General features: G+C 45.3%; 1 protein-coding gene across 3 annotated transcripts in view; it reads left to right on the top strand.

The window, feature by feature from the left end:
* Positions 1-10,867, top strand: part of LOC129840260 (glypican-6-like) — a 90,981-nt gene extending 80,114 nt beyond the window's left edge. For 2 of the 3 annotated variants that reach the window (XM_055907996.1, XM_055907995.1), the window contains one exon: positions 1,998-10,867. In XM_055907996.1, the coding sequence (XP_055763971.1) occupies positions 1,998-2,200 (203 nt within the window). In that variant the 3' untranslated portion in view covers positions 2,201-10,867. The remainder of the gene's footprint in view (positions 1-1,997) is intronic. The other variant, XR_008757181.1, reaches the window with a different exon arrangement.
* The last annotated feature ends 5,053 nt before the right edge of the window (positions 10,868-15,920 follow it).

Raw genomic sequence — 15,920 nt, 5'->3', positions numbered from 1 at the left:
GAAGCAATAAAACTGGCCTTTAGACTACTTGAGTATCTGGAGCATCAGCATTTGTGGGTTCGATCACAGGCTCAAAATGGCCAGAAACAAAGACCTTTCTTCTGAAACTCGTCGGTCTATTCTTGTTCTGAGAAATGAAGGATATTCCATGTGAGAAATTGCCAAGAAACTGAAGATCTCGTACAATGCTGTGTACTACTCCCTTCACAGAACACAAACTGGCTCTAACCAGAATAGAAAGAGGAGTGGGAGGCCCCGGTGCACAACTGAGCAAGAGGACAAGTACATTAGAGTGTCTAGTTTGAGAAACAGACGCCTCACAAGTCCTCAACTGGCAGCTTCATTAAATAGTACCCCGCAAAACACCAGTCTCAACGTCAACAGTGAAGAGGCGACTCCGGGATGCTGGCCTTCTAGGCAGAGTTGCAAAGAAAAAGCCATATCTCAGACTGGCCAATAAAAATAAAATATTAAGACGGGCGAAAGAACAGACACTGGACAGAGGAACTCTGCCTAGAAGGCCAGCATCCCGGAGTCGCCTCTTCACTGTTGACGTAGAGACTGGAAACCCAGCCATCTTGGATCAAGATATGGGGACCCAGCCGTGGTGACCTCTGATTCTCTCTATGCAAGCCCGCTACAGGAACTTGTGCCCCCCCCCCCCCCCCCCCCCCGGATGTGACCTGGATGTGACCTGTATGTGACCTGGACGTGATCTGGACGTGACCTGGATGTGACCTGGATGTGACCTGGATGTGACCTGGATGTGACCTGTATGTCACCTGGACGTGATCTGGACGTGATCTGGACGTGACCTGGACGTGACCTGGACGTGACCTGGATGTGACCTGGACGCGACCTGGATGTGACCTGGACGTGACCTGGACGTGACCTGGATGTGACCTGGATGTGACCTGGACGTGACCTGGACGTGACCTGGACGTGACCTGGATGTGACCTGGACGCGACCTGGATGTGACCTGGACGTGACCTGGACGTGACCTGGACGTGACCTGGACGCGACCTGGACGTGACCTGGACGCGACCTGGACGTGACCTGGACGTGACCTGGACGTGACCTGGATGTGACCTGGATGTGACCTGGACGTGACCTGGATGTGACCTGGATGTGACCTGGATGTGACCTGGATGTGACCTGGATGTGACCTGGATGTGACCTGGATGTGACCTGGATGTGACCTCCTCTGTTGAAGTGTCCAGCACCAGGAACTACATGTTCTTTTGTTTCTAAAATAAATATATTATTTACCCCTTCAAAGTAGGAGGATACATATGCAAATAAAAGATGTGTCATTGGTCAGAATGATCAGATCAGATTGTGATGTCATGTTGTGGGCGTAAAATTCAATTCCATCTGAACAGGCTGAAAATCAAATAATTATAGTTTTTATCTTCCACTAAAAGGGCATTATCATAATTTAACTATTTTCCGTGTTATTTCGACCTCATAGTGTGGAAATATCTTCTTTTAAAAAAAAACAGGAAATCAATTTTTTTTGTCTGCCTTGCCTCATTAAAACCAAAACGCACATTTTGGATTTCATGTAATATTGCCAATTTTGACTTTACCGTCTAGTGTAAATCGCTCAGCCTCCAGGACAAGATTCATCCCAATAAACATCCAAAGTGAGACAGTCATCATTAGGGTTTTGAATAACACTGGCTGTGACAACAAGGCAGTGAAATAGCTCATAACTTTCATGGCAGACAGTCAACTATCTGTGCTTTGAGTCTGTTTGGAAACCTCACTCATTGTGCTCTGTGTGTGTGTGTGTGTGTGTGTGTGTGTGTGTGTGTGTGTGTGTGTGTGTGTGTGTGTGTGTGTGTGTGTGTGTGTGTGTGTGTGTGTGTGTGTGTGTGTGTGTGTGCTCTGTGTGTGTGTGTGTGTGTGTGTGTGTGTGTGTGTGTGCTCTGTGTGTGTGTGTGTGTGTGTGTGTGTGCTCTGTGTGTGTGTGTGGTGTTTCCCCTCTCTCCAGGCGACGAGGGCAGCGGCAGCGGCAGTGGCTGTACAGAGGGATGTACCACAGAGTTTGTCTTTGTGGGTTCAGAAGCCCCCGTGGTGGGAGCAGACAGGAGTGATGGGCGAGCTTCGGCTGCAGCGGGCAGCGCCCCACATCCTTCCAGACCATCTCTCCTGCTGCTACTATCTCTCACAGGCCTGTCCTGGGCCAGGAGATAATACCAGCTGGGAGGACACCAGGACATTACTGCTGCTACTATCTCTCACAAGCCTGTCCTGGGCCAGGAGATAATACCAGCTGGGAGGACACCAGGACATTACTGCTGTTACTATCTCTCACAGGCCTGTCCTGGGCCAGGAGATAATACCAGCTGGGAGGACACCAGGACATTACTGCTGCTACTATCTCTCACAGGCCTGTCCTGGGCCAGGAGATAATACCAGCTGGGAGGACACCAGGACATTACTGCTGCTACTATCTCTCACAGGCCTGTCCTGGTCCAGGAGATAATACCAGCTGGGAGGACACCAGGACATTACTGCTGCTACTATCTCTCACAGGCCTGTCCTGGTCCAGGAGATAATACCAGCTGGGAGGACACCAGGACATTACTGCTGCTACTATCTCTCACAGGCCTGTCCTGGTCCAGGAGATAATACCAGCTGGGAGGACACCAGGACATTACTGCTGCTACTATCTCTCACAGGCCTGTCCTGGTCCAGGAGATAATACCAGCTGGGAGGACACCAGGACATTACTGCTGCTACTATCTCTCACAGGCCTGTCCTGGTCCAGGAGATAATACCAGCTGGGAGGACACCAGGACATTACTCTGACTCTGGCACCAATCAGACAGCCGGTCGTCATACTAACTGTTGGTGTTCTCTAAACGGAACCGGAACAGGACAGCCCTTTTGGACCCCCACCAGGAAGAGATATGGTCACAGTAGGATACTGTAGTAGACTGAGGAGTGTTGTGGGTGTTGCAGTGATGCATCCCGCTTTGTTCCCAAAGATCTCTCTGCTCTAATCTGTTCTAATCTGCTCTGCTCTAATCTGTTCTGCTCTGTTCTGCTCTAATCTGTTCTGCTCTAATCTGTTCTGCTCTAATCTTCTGCTCTGTTCTGCTCTAATCTATTCTGCTCTAATCTGTTCTGCTCTGTTCTGCTCTAATCTGTTCTGCTCTAATCTGTTCTGCTCTAATCTGCTCTGCTCTGTTCTGCTCTAATCTGTTCTGCTCTAATCTGTTCTGCTCTAATCTGTTCTGCTCTGCTCTAATCTGCTCTGCTCTAATCTGTTCTGCTCTGCTCTAGTCTGTTCTGCTCTGCTCTAATCTGTTCTGCTCTGCTCTAATCTGTTCTGCTCTGCTCTAATCTTTTCTGCTCTGCTCTGCTCTAATCTGCTCTGCTCTAATCTGTTCTGCTCTGCTCTTCTCTGCTCTTCTCTAGTCTGTTCTGCTCTGCTCTAGTCTGTTCTGCTCTGCTCTAATCTGTTCTGCTCTGCTCTAATCTGCTCTGCTCTAATCTGCTCTGCTCTAATCTGTTCTGCTCTAATCTGCTCTGCTCTAATCTGTTCTGCTCTGCTCTAATCTGCTCTGCTCTAATCTGCTCTGCTCTAATCTGTTCTGCTCTAATCTGCTCTGCTCTTCTCTGCTCTTCTCTAGTCTGTTCTGCTCTGCTCTAATCTGTTCTGCTCTGCTCTAATCTGTTCTGTTCTGCTCTAATCTGCTCTGTTCTGCTCTAATCTGCTCTGCTCTAATCTGTTCTGCTCTAATCTGCTCTGCTCTAATCTGCTCTAATCTGTTCTGTTCTGCTCTGCTCTAATCTGTTCTGCTCTAATTTGCTCTGCTCTAATCTGCTCTAATCTGTTCTGTTCTGCTCTGCTCTAATCTGCTCTGCTCTAATCTGTTCTGTTCTGCTCTGCTCTGCTCTAATCTGCTCTGCTCTAATCTGTTCTGTTCTGCTCTGTTCTGCTCTAATCTGTTCTGCTCTAATCTGTTCTGCTCTAATCTGTTCTGCTCTAATCTGTTCTGCTCTAATCTGCTCTGCTCTGTTCTGCTCTAATCTGTTCTGCTCTAATCTGTTCTGCTCTGCTCTAATCTGTTCTGCTCTGCTCTAATCTGTTCTGCTCTGCTCTAATCTGCTCTGCTCTGTTCTGCTCTAATCTGTTCTGCTCTAATCTGTTCTGCTCTGCTCTAATCTGTTCTGTTCTGCTCTGCTCTGTTCTGCTCTAATCTGTTCTGCTCTAATCTGTTCTGCTCTGCTCTAATCTGCTCTGCTCTAATCTGTTCTGCTCTGCTCTAGTCTGTTCTGCTCTGCTCTAATCTGTTCTGCTCTGCTCTAATCTGTTCTGCTCTGCTCTAATCTGTTCTGCTCTGCTCTAATCTGCTCTGCTCTGTTCTGCTCTAATCTGTCCTGCTCTAATCTGTTCTGCTCTGCTCTAATCTGTTCTGCTCTGCTCTAATCTGTTCTGCTCTAATCTGTTCTGCTCTGCTCTAATCTGCTCTGCTCTAATCTGTTCTGCTCTGCTCTAGTCTGTTCTGCTCTGCTCTAATCTGTTCTGCTCTGCTCTAATCTGTTCTGCTCTGCTCTAATCTGTTCTGCTCTGCTCTAATCTGCTCTGCTCTGTTCTGCTCTAATCTGTTCTGCTCTAATCTGTTCTGCTCTGCTCTAATCTGTTCTGCTCTGCTCTAATCTGTTCTGCTCTGCTCTAATCTGTTCTGCTCTGCTCTAATCTGCTCTGCTCTAATCTGTTCTGCTCTGCTCTAGTCTGTTCTGCTCTGCTCTAATCTGCTCTGCTCTAATCTGTTCTGCTCTGCTCTAATCTGCTCTGCTCTAATCTGTTCTGCTCTGCTCTAGTCTGTTCTGCTCTGCTCTAATCTGTTCTGCTCTGCTCTAATCTGTTCTGCTCTGCTCTAATCTTTTCTGCTCTGCTCTGCTCTAATCTGCTCTGCTCTAATCTGTTCTGCTCTGCTCTTCTCTGCTCTTCTCTAGTCTGTTCTGCTCTGCTCTAGTCTGTTCTGCTCTAATCTGTTCTGCTCTGCTCTAATCTGCTCTGCTCTATTCTGCTCTGCTCTAATCTGTTCTGCTCTAATCTGCTCTGCTCTGCTCTAATCTGCTCTGCTCTAATCTGCTCTGCTCTAATCTGTTCTGCTCTAATCTGCTCTGCTCTTCTCTGCTCTTCTCTAGTCTGTTCTGCTCTGCTCTAATCTGTTCTGCTCTGCTCTAATCTGTTCTGTTCTGCTCTAATCTGCTCTGTTCTGCTCTAATCTGCTCTGCTCTAATCTGTTCTGCTCTAATCTGCTCTGCTCTAATCTGCTCTAATCTGTTCTGTTCTGCTCTGCTCTAATCTGTTCTGCTCTAATCTGCTCTGCTCTAATCTGCTCTAATCTGTTCTGTTCTGCTCTGCTCTAATCTGCTCTGCTCTAATCTGTTCTGTTCTGCTCTGCTCTAATCTGCTCTGTTCTAATCTGTTCTGCTCTAATCTGCTCTGCTCTAATCTGCTCTAATCTGTTCTGTTCTGCTCTGCTCTAATCTGTTCTGCTCTAATCTGCTCTGCTCTTCTCTGCTCTAATCTGCTCTGCTCTGTTCTGCTCTAATCTGTTCTGCTCTAATCTGTTCTGCTCTGCTCTAATCTGTTCTGCTCTGCTCTAATCTGTTCTGCTCTGCTCTAATCTGCTCTGCTCTGTTCTGCTCTAATCTGTTCTGCTCTAATCTGTTCTGCTCTGCTCTAATCTGTTCTGTTCTGCTCTGCTCTGTTCTGCTCTAATCTGTTCTGCTCTAATCTGTTCTGCTCTGCTCTAATCTGCTCTGCTCTAATCTGTTCTGCTCTGCTCTAGTCTGTTCTGCTCTGCTCTAATCTGTTCTGCTCTGCTCTAATCTGTTCTGCTCTGCTCTAATCTGTTCTGCTCTGCTCTAATCTGCTCTGCTCTGTTCTGCTCTAATCTGTCCTGCTCTAATCTGTTCTGCTCTGCTCTAATCTGTTCTGCTCTGCTCTAATCTGTTCTGCTCTAATCTGTTCTGCTCTGCTCTAATCTGCTCTGCTCTAATCTGTTCTGCTCTGCTCTAGTCTGTTCTGCTCTGCTCTAATCTGTTCTGCTCTGCTCTAATCTGTTCTGCTCTGCTCTAATCTGTTCTGCTCTGCTCTAATCTGCTCTGCTCTGTTCTGCTCTAATCTGTTCTGCTCTAATCTGTTCTGCTCTGCTCTAATCTGTTCTGCTCTGCTCTAATCTGTTCTGCTCTGCTCTAATCTGTTCTGCTCTGCTCTAATCTGCTCTGCTCTAATCTGTTCTGCTCTGCTCTAGTCTGTTCTGCTCTGCTCTAATCTGCTCTGCTCTAATCTGTTCTGCTCTGCTCTAATCTGCTCTGCTCTAATCTGTTCTGCTCTGCTCTAGTCTGTTCTGCTCTGCTCTAATCTGTTCTGCTCTGCTCTAATCTGTTCTGCTCTGCTCTAATCTTTTCTGCTCTGCTCTGCTCTAATCTGCTCTGCTCTAATCTGTTCTGCTCTGCTCTTCTCTGCTCTTCTCTAGTCTGTTCTGCTCTGCTCTAGTCTGTCCTGCTCTAATCTGTTCTGCTCTGCTCTAATCTGCTCTGCTCTATTCTGCTCTGCTCTAATCTGTTCTGCTCTAATCTGCTCTGCTCTGCTCTAATCTGCTCTGCTCTAATCTGCTCTGCTCTAATCTGTTCTGCTCTAATCTGCTCTGCTCTTCTCTGCTCTTCTCTAGTCTGTTCTGCTCTGCTCTAATCTGTTCTGCTCTGCTCTAATCTGTTCTGTTCTGCTCTAATCTGCTCTGTTCTGCTCTAATCTGCTCTGCTCTAATCTGTTCTGCTCTAATCTGCTCTGCTCTAATCTGCTCTAATCTGTTCTGTTCTGCTCTGCTCTAATCTGTTCTGCTCTAATCTGCTCTGCTCTAATCTGCTCTAATCTGTTCTGTTCTGCTCTGCTCTAATCTGCTCTGCTCTAATCTGTTCTGTTCTGCTCTGCTCTAATCTGCTCTGTTCTAATCTGTTCTGCTCTAATCTGCTCTGCTCTAATCTGCTCTAATCTGTTCTGTTCTGCTCTGCTCTAATCTGTTCTGCTCTAATCTGCTCTGCTCTAATCTGCTCTAATCTGTTCTGTTCTGCTCTGCTCTAATCTGCTCTGCTCTAATCTGTTCTGTTCTGCTCTGCTCTAATCTGCTCTGCTCTAATCTGTTCTGTTCTACTCTGCTCTGCTCTAATCTGTTCTGTTCTACTCTGCTCTGCTCTAATCTGTTCTGTTCTACTCTGTTCTGCTCTAATCTGCTCTAATCTGCTCTGCTCTAATCTGTTCTGTTCTGCTCTGCTCTAATCTGTTCTGTTCTAATCTGTTCTGTTCTACTCTGCTCTGCTCTAATCTGTTCTGTTCTACTCTGTTCTGCTCTAATCTGCTCTAATCTGCTCTAATCTGCTCTGCTCTAATCTGTTCTGTTCTGCTCTGCTCTAATCTGTTCTGTTCTGCTCTGCTCTAATCTGTTCTGTTCTACTCTGTTCTGCTCTAATCTGCTCTAATCTGCTCTAATCTGCTCTGCTCTAATCTGTTCTGTTCTGCTCTGCTCTAATCTGTTCTGTTCTGCTCTGCTCTAATCTGTTCTGTTCTACTCTGTTCTGCTCTAATCTGCTCTAATCTGCTCTAATCTGCTCTGCTCTAATCTGTTCTGTTCTGCTCTGCTCTAATCTGCTCTACTCTGCTCTGCTCTAATCTGTTCTGTTCTACTCTAATCTGTTCTGTTCTGCTCTAATCTGCTCTAATCTGTTCTGTTCTACTCTGCTCTGCTCTAATCTGTTCTGATTCAAACCTGATTCTAAGGTACGTTGTTCCTCAAGCTCACTGTCCTCACGATGAGAGGGGGACGATCCTAACTGGACAACCGGGCTCCTTTGTGTCCCTGTGTGTCCACTACCAGTAAATATCAGTGGATATGTTGGCAAAAAAACATTGACCAAGGCCATCATTTTACATCAAATGCCGTGTTTTTCTTTCAGCATCTCCCTGAACTCCACAACGTTTCCCTGAGACAACAACAACAACAACAATACACGATATTTATTAAAATAACAAAATATGTTCAAAACCAATCAAATATGATTCTTTAGAGGTTCCTACACAAGTACATATTTTATTGTCAAGTTATCTCTATTTAAACACGCACCATAATGAGATGTATCTCACGTCTTCGCTCAAGCCACGCACTCGCCACGTTCTGCTTCCTGAAATAAGGTCCCTCCCCCAATTCATACATCATACCAACATTCTGCTTCCTGAAATAAGGACCCTCCCCCAATTCATACATCACACCAACGTTCTGCTTCCTGAAATAAGGTCCCTCCCCTAATTCATACATCATACCAACATTCTGCTTCCTGAAATAAGGTCCCTCCCCTAATTCATACATCATACCAACTTCTGCTTCCTGAAATAAGGTCCCTCCCCTAATTCATACATCATACCAACATTCTGCTTCCTGAAATAAGGACCCTCCCCCAATTCATACATCATACCAACATTCTGCTTCCTGAAATTAGGTCCCTCCCCCAATTCATACATCATACCAACATTCTGCTTCCTGAAATAAGGACCCTCCCCCAATTCATACATCATACCAACATTCTGCTTCCTGAAATAAGGTCCCTCCCCCAATTCATACATCATACCAACATTCTGCTTCCTGAAATAAGGTCCCTCCCCCAATTCATACATCATACCAACATTCTGCTTCCTGAAATAAGGACCCTCCCCCAATTCATACATCATACCAGCATTCTGCACCTCACTAGGATTGTTTACAGACGTCAACACATATTGTCATGTGTAAACATGTTAAAACATTCATATGGGACTGTGTTTGAAGGGCAAAACTGATTTATTTTTTTGTTTAATTCAGTTGCCTGAGGGCAGCTATGAACAGTGGAGAGATATTACTGTCTGAAATGTTCGGTCTTACCTCTTCTCTCCTCTGGCTGAATTCATGACTTCTGTTTGAGTCTCCATGTGTTGGTAACCTCTCCTCTCCTCTGGCTGAATTCATGACTTCTGTTTGAGTTTCCATGTGTTGGTAACCTCTTCTCTCCTCTGGCTGAATTCATGACTTCTGTTTGAGTCTCCATTTGTTGGTAACCTCTCCTCTTCTCTGGCTGAATTCATGACTTCTGTTTGAGTTTCCATGTGTTGGTAACCTCTTCTCTTCTCTGGCTGAATTCATGACTTCTGTTTGAGTCTCCATGTGTTGGTAACCTCTTCTCTCCTCTGGCTGAATTCATGACTTCTGTGTTAGTTTCCATGTGTTGGTAACCTCTCCTCTCCTCTGACTGATTTCATGACTTCTGTTTGAGTCTCCATGTGTTGGTAACCTCTCCTCTCCTCTGACTGAATTCATGGCTTCTGTTTGAGTCTCCATGTGTTGGTAACCTCTCCTCTCCTCTGACTGAATTCATGGCTTCTGTTTGAGTTTCCATGTGTTGGTAACCTCTCCTCTCCTCTGACTGAATTCATGGCTTCTGTTTGAGTCTCCATGTGTTGGTAACCTCTCCTCTCCTCTGACTGATTTCATGACTTCTGTTTGAGTCTCCATGTGTTGGTAACCTCTCCTCTCCTCTGACTGAATTCATGGCTTCTGTTTGAGTCTCCATGTGTTGGTAACCTCTCCTCTCCTCTGGCTGAATTCATGGCTTCTGTGTTAGTTTCCATGTGTTGGTAACCTCTCCTCTCCTCTGACTGATTTCATGACTTCTGTTTGAGTCTCCATGTGTTGGTAACCTCTCCTCTCCTCTGACTGAATTCATGGCTTCTGTTTGAGTCTCCATGTGTTGGTAACCTCTCCTCTCCTCTGACTGATTTCATGACTTCTGTTTGAGTCTCCATGTGTTGCTAACCTCTCCTCTCCTCTGGCTGAATTCATGACTTCTGTGTTAGTTTCCATGTGTTGGTAACCTCTCCTCTCCTCTGACTGATTTCATGACTTCTGTTTGAGTCTCCATGTGTTGGTAACCTCTCCTCTCCTCTGACTGAATTCATGGCTTCTGTTTGAGTCTCCATGTGTTGGTAACCTCTCCTCTCCTCTGACTGATTTCATGACTTCTGTTTGAGTCTCCATGTGTTGCTAACCTCTCCTCTCCTCTGGCTGAATTCATGACTTCTGTGTTAGTTTCCATGTGTTGGTAACCTCTTCTCTCCTCTGACTGAATTCATGACTTCTGTTTGAGTCTCCATGTGTTGCTAACCTCTCCTCTCCTCTGGCTGAATTCATGACTTCTGTTTGAGTTTCCATGTGTTGGTAACCTCTTCTCTCCTCTGACTGAATTCATGACTTCTGTTTGAGTCTCCATGTGTTGCTAACCTCTCCTCTCCTCTGACTGAATTCATGACTTCTGTTTGAGTTCATCAGTTTATTTGTCATCAGATTCAAAACTCTAAGTTATAAATCTGTCTTGGGTGGATGGCAGAGTATCAATGTTTGGTTTAAAAAAAAATAACTATCCCAAAAAGAGATCTACCATCACGATTGTTTTGTTTTCCTTTAATTTCCACTTTTTCTATTATTCTATAAGTTAACTTTTAAATACTGTTTATGTTCCGCGAAATGATGTGCCGTCTTGTCCGACAGAAAGACGTGAAGGAGGTACTACGTTTTAATTAGACACTTAAAGTTTAATGTTTCTGAAGGAGAAGTGAGGAGCCTCATTTCATAGTTTTAAGTTATTCCCAGAGTACACTGCTGCTGCATTAAACTAGTCGGGGTGGATCGGGACGATCGTCCGTCGGACGGAAAAAAAGGTCAATGGATTGCTTGTTTGGGTTTTCTTACACGTTCTTGTATACAGAATAATTATGAATGAGTACAAATAAACATTTTATTAACAAAATAACAATTGTCTCTTGATGACTTACAGTTTTAATACAATGTATCACTTTGATGTATGACTGCATCACTGCCATTTTAAATGAACATGTCAGAGAATATGTTAGAGATGTCCCCCTCTATAGTCCACCATCACTGAGACAAACACCTGTTAGAGATGTCCCCCTCTATAGTCCACCATCACTGAGACAAACACCACTTAGAGATGTCCCCCTCTATAGTCCACCATCACTGAGACAAAGACCTGTTAGAGATGTCCCCCTCTATAGTCCACCATCACTGAGACAAACACCTGTTAGAGATGTCCCCTTCTATAGTCCACCATCACTGAGACAAACACCACTTAGAGATGTCCCCTTCTATAGTCCACCATCACTGAGACAAACACCACTTAGAGATGTCCCCTTCTATAGTCCACCATCACTGAGACAAAGACCTGTTAGAGATGTCCCCTTCTATAGTCCACCATCACTGAGACAAAGACCTGTTAGAGATGTCCCCTTCTATAGTCCACCATCACTGAGACAAACACCACTTAGAGATGTCCCCTTCTATAGTCCACCATCACTGAGACAAAGACCTGTTAGAGATGTCCCCTTCTATAGTCCACCATCACTGAGACAAACACCACTTAGAGATGTCCCCTTCTATAGTCCACCATCACTGAGACAAAGACCTGTTAGAGATGTCCCCTTCTATAGTCCACCATCACTGAGACAAACACCTGTTAGAGATGTCCCCTTCTATAGTCCACCATCACTGAGACAAAGACCTTTTAGAGATGTCCCCTTCTATAGTCCACCATCACTGAGACAAAGACCTGTTAGAGATGTCTCCTTCTATAGTCCACCATCACTGAGACAAAGACATGTTAGAGATGTCCCCCTTCTATAGTCCACCACCACTGAGACAAAGACATGTTAGAGATGTCCCCTTCTATAGTCCACCATCACTGAGACAAAGACCTGTTAGAGATGTCTCCTTCTATAGTCCACCATCACTGAGACAAAGACATGTTAGAGATGTCCCCTTCTATAGTCCACCATCACTGAGACAAAGACCTGTTAGAGATGTCTCCTGCTATAGTCCACCATCACTGAGACAAAGACATGTTAGAGATGTCCCCTTCTATAGTCCACCATCACTGAGACAAAGACATGTTAGAGATGTCCCCTTCTATAGTCCACCATCACTGAGACAAAGAACTGTTAGAGATGTCCCCTTCTATAGTCCACCATCACTGAGACAAAGACCTGTTCAAGATGTCCCCTTCTATAGTCCACCATCACTGAGACAAAGACCTGTTAGAGATGTCTCCTTCTATAGTCCACCATCACTGAGACAAAGACCACTTAGAGATGTCCCCTTCTATAGTCCACCATCACTGAGACAAAGACCACTTAGAGATGTCCCCTTCTATAGTCCACCATCACTGAGACAAAGACCACTTAGAGATGTCCCCTTCTGTAGTCCACCATCACTGAGACAAAGACCACTTAGAGATGTCCCCTTCTATAGTCCACCATCACTGGGACAAAGACATGTTAGAGATGTCCCCTTCTATAGTCCACCATCACTGAGACAAAGACCTGTTACAGATGTCCTCTTCTATAGTCCACCATCACTGAGACAAAGACCTGTTAGAGATGTCCCCTTCTATAGTTCACCATCACTGAGACAAACACCTGTTAGAGATGTCTCCTTCTATAGTCCACCATCACTGAGACAAAGACATGTTAGAGATGTCTCCTTCTATAGTCCACCATCACTGAGACAAACACCTGTTAGAGATGTCCCCTTCTATAGTCCACCATCACTGAGACAAAGACATGTTAGAGATGTCCCCTTCTATAGTCCACCATCACTGAGACAAAGACCTGTTGGAGATGTCCCCTTCTATAGTCCACCATCACTGAGACAAAGACATGTTGGAGATGTCCCCTTCTATAGTCCACCATCACTGAGACAAAGACATGTTGGAGATGTCTCCTTCTATAGTCCACCATCACTGAGACAAAGACCTGGTAGAGATGTCCCCTTCTATAGTTCACCATCACTGAGACAAAGACCTGCTAGAGATGTCTCCTTCTATAGTCCACCATCACTGAGACAAAGACCTGTTAGAGATGTCCCCTTCTATAGTCCACCATCACTGAGACAAAGACCTGTTAGAGATGTCCCCTTCTATAGTCCACCATCACTGAGACAAACACCTGTTAGAGATGTCCCCTTCTATAGTCCACCTTCACTGAGACAAAGACATGTTAGAGATGTCCCCTTCTATAGTCCACCATCACTGAGACAGAGACCTGTTAGAGATGTCCCCTTCTATAGTCCACCATCACTGAGACAAACACCACTTAGAGATGTCCCCTTCTATAGTCCACCATCACTGAGACAAAGACCTGTTAGAGATGTCCCCTTCTATAGTCCACCATCACTGAGACAAAGACCTGTTAGAGATGTCCCCTTCTATAGTCCACCATCACTGAGACAAACACCACTTAGAGATGTCCCCTTCTATAGTCCACCATCACTGAGACAAAGACCTGTTAGAGATGTCCCCTTCTATAGTCCACCATCACTGAGACAAACACCACTTAGAGATGTCCCCTTCTATAGTCCACCATCACTGAGACAAAGACCTGTTAGAGATGTCCCCTTCTATAGTCCACCATCACTGAGACAAACACCTGTTAGAGATGTCCCCTTCTATAGTCCACCATCACTGAGACAAAGACCTTTTAGAGATGTCCCCTTCTATAGTCCACCATCACTGAGACAAAGACCTGTTAGAGATGTCTCCTTCTATAGTCCACCATCACTGAGACAAAGACATGTTAGAGATGTCCCCCTTCTATAGTCCACCACCACTGAGACAAAGACATGTTAGAGATGTCCCCTTCTATAGTCCACCATCACTGAGACAAAGACCTGTTAGAGATGTCTCCTTCTATAGTCCACCATCACTGAGACAAAGACATGTTAGAGATGTCCCCTTCTATAGTCCACCATCACTGAGACAAAGACCTGTTAGAGATGTCTCCTGCTATAGTCCACCATCACTGAGACAAAGACATGTTAGAGATGTCCCCTTCTATAGTCCACCATCACTGAGACAAAGACATGTTAGAGATGTCCCCTTCTATAGTCCACCATCACTGAGACAAAGAACTGTTAGAGATGTCCCCTTCTATAGTCCACCATCACTGAGACAAAGACCTGTTCAAGATGTCCCCTTCTATAGTCCACCATCACTGAGACAAAGACCTGTTAGAGATGTCTCCTTCTATAGTCCACCATCACTGAGACAAAGACCACTTAGAGATGTCCCCTTCTATAGTCCACCATCACTGAGACAAAGACCACTTAGAGATGTCCCCTTCTATAGTCCACCATCACTGAGACAAAGACCACTTAGAGATGTCCCCTTCTGTAGTCCACCATCACTGAGACAAAGACCACTTAGAGATGTCCCCTTCTATAGTCCACCATCACTGGGACAAAGACATGTTAGAGATGTCCCCTTCTATAGTCCACCATCACTGAGACAAAGACCTGTTACAGATGTCCTCTTCTATAGTCCACCATCACTGAGACAAAGACCTGTTAGAGATGTCCCCTTCTATAGTTCACCATCACTGAGACAAACACCTGTTAGAGATGTCTCCTTCTATAGTCCACCATCACTGAGACAAAGACATGTTAGAGATGTCTCCTTCTATAGTCCACCATCACTGAGACAAACACCTGTTAGAGATGTCCCCTTCTATAGTCCACCATCACTGAGACAAAGACATGTTAGAGATGTCCCCTTCTATAGTCCACCATCACTGAGACAAAGACCTGTTGGAGATGTCCCCTTCTATAGTCCACCATCACTGAGACAAAGACATGTTGGAGATGTCCCCTTCTATAGTCCACCATCACTGAGACAAAGACATGTTGGAGATGTCTCCTTCTATAGTCCACCATCACTGAGACAAAGACCTGGTAGAGATGTCCCCTTCTATAGTTCACCATCACTGAGACAAAGACCTGCTAGAGATGTCTCCTTCTATAGTCCACCATCACTGAGACAAAGACCTGTTAGAGATGTCCCCTTCTATAGTCCACCATCACTGAGACAAAGACCTGTTAGAGATGTCCCCTTCTATAGTCCACCATCACTGAGACAAACACCTGTTAGAGATGTCCCCTTCTATAGTCCACCTTCACTGAGACAAAGACATGTTAGAGATGTCCCCTTCTATAGTCCACCATCACTGAGACAGAGACCTGTTAGAGATGTCCCCTTCTATAGTCCACCATCACTGAGACAAAGACATGTTAGAGATGTCTCCTTCTATAGTCCACCATCACTGAGACAAACACCTGTTAGAGATGTCCCCTTCTATAGTCCACCATCACTGAGACAAAGACATGTTAGAGATGCCCCCTTCTATAGTCCACCATCACTGAGACAAAGACCTGTTAGAGATGTCCCCTTCTATAGTCCACCATCACTGAGACAGAGACCTGTTAGAGATGTCCCCTTCTATAGTCCACCATCACTGAGACAAAGACCTGTTAGAGATGTCCCCTTCTATAGTCCACCATCACTGAGACAAAGACATGTAAGAGATGTCCCCTTCTATAGCCCACCATCACTGAGACAGAGACCTGTTAGAGATGTCCCCTTCTATAGTCCACCATCACTGAGACAAAGACCTGTTAGAGATGTCCCCTTCTATAGTCCACCATCACTGAGACAAACACCTGTTAGAGATGTCCCCTTCTATAGTCCACCTTCACTGAGACAAAGACATGTTAGAGATGTCCCCTTCTATAGTCCACCATCACTGAGACAGAGACCTGTTAGAGATGTCCCCTTCTATAGTCCACCATCACTGAGACAAAGACATGTTAGAGATGTCTCCTTCTATAGTCCACCATCACTGAGACAAACACCTGTTAGAGATGTCCCCTTCTATAGTCCACCATCACTGAGACAAAGACATGTTAGAGATGCCCCCTTCTATAGTCCACCATCACTGAGACAAAGACCTGTTAGAGATGTCCCC

The sequence above is a fragment of the Salvelinus fontinalis genome, chromosome 41, assembly GCF_029448725.1.
Source record: "Salvelinus fontinalis isolate EN_2023a chromosome 41, ASM2944872v1, whole genome shotgun sequence".
NCBI classification, from domain to species: domain Eukaryota; kingdom Metazoa; phylum Chordata; class Actinopteri; order Salmoniformes; family Salmonidae; genus Salvelinus; species Salvelinus fontinalis.
Note: the sequence above shows the minus strand (reverse complement) of the source record. Positions and strands in the feature narration are given on the sequence as shown.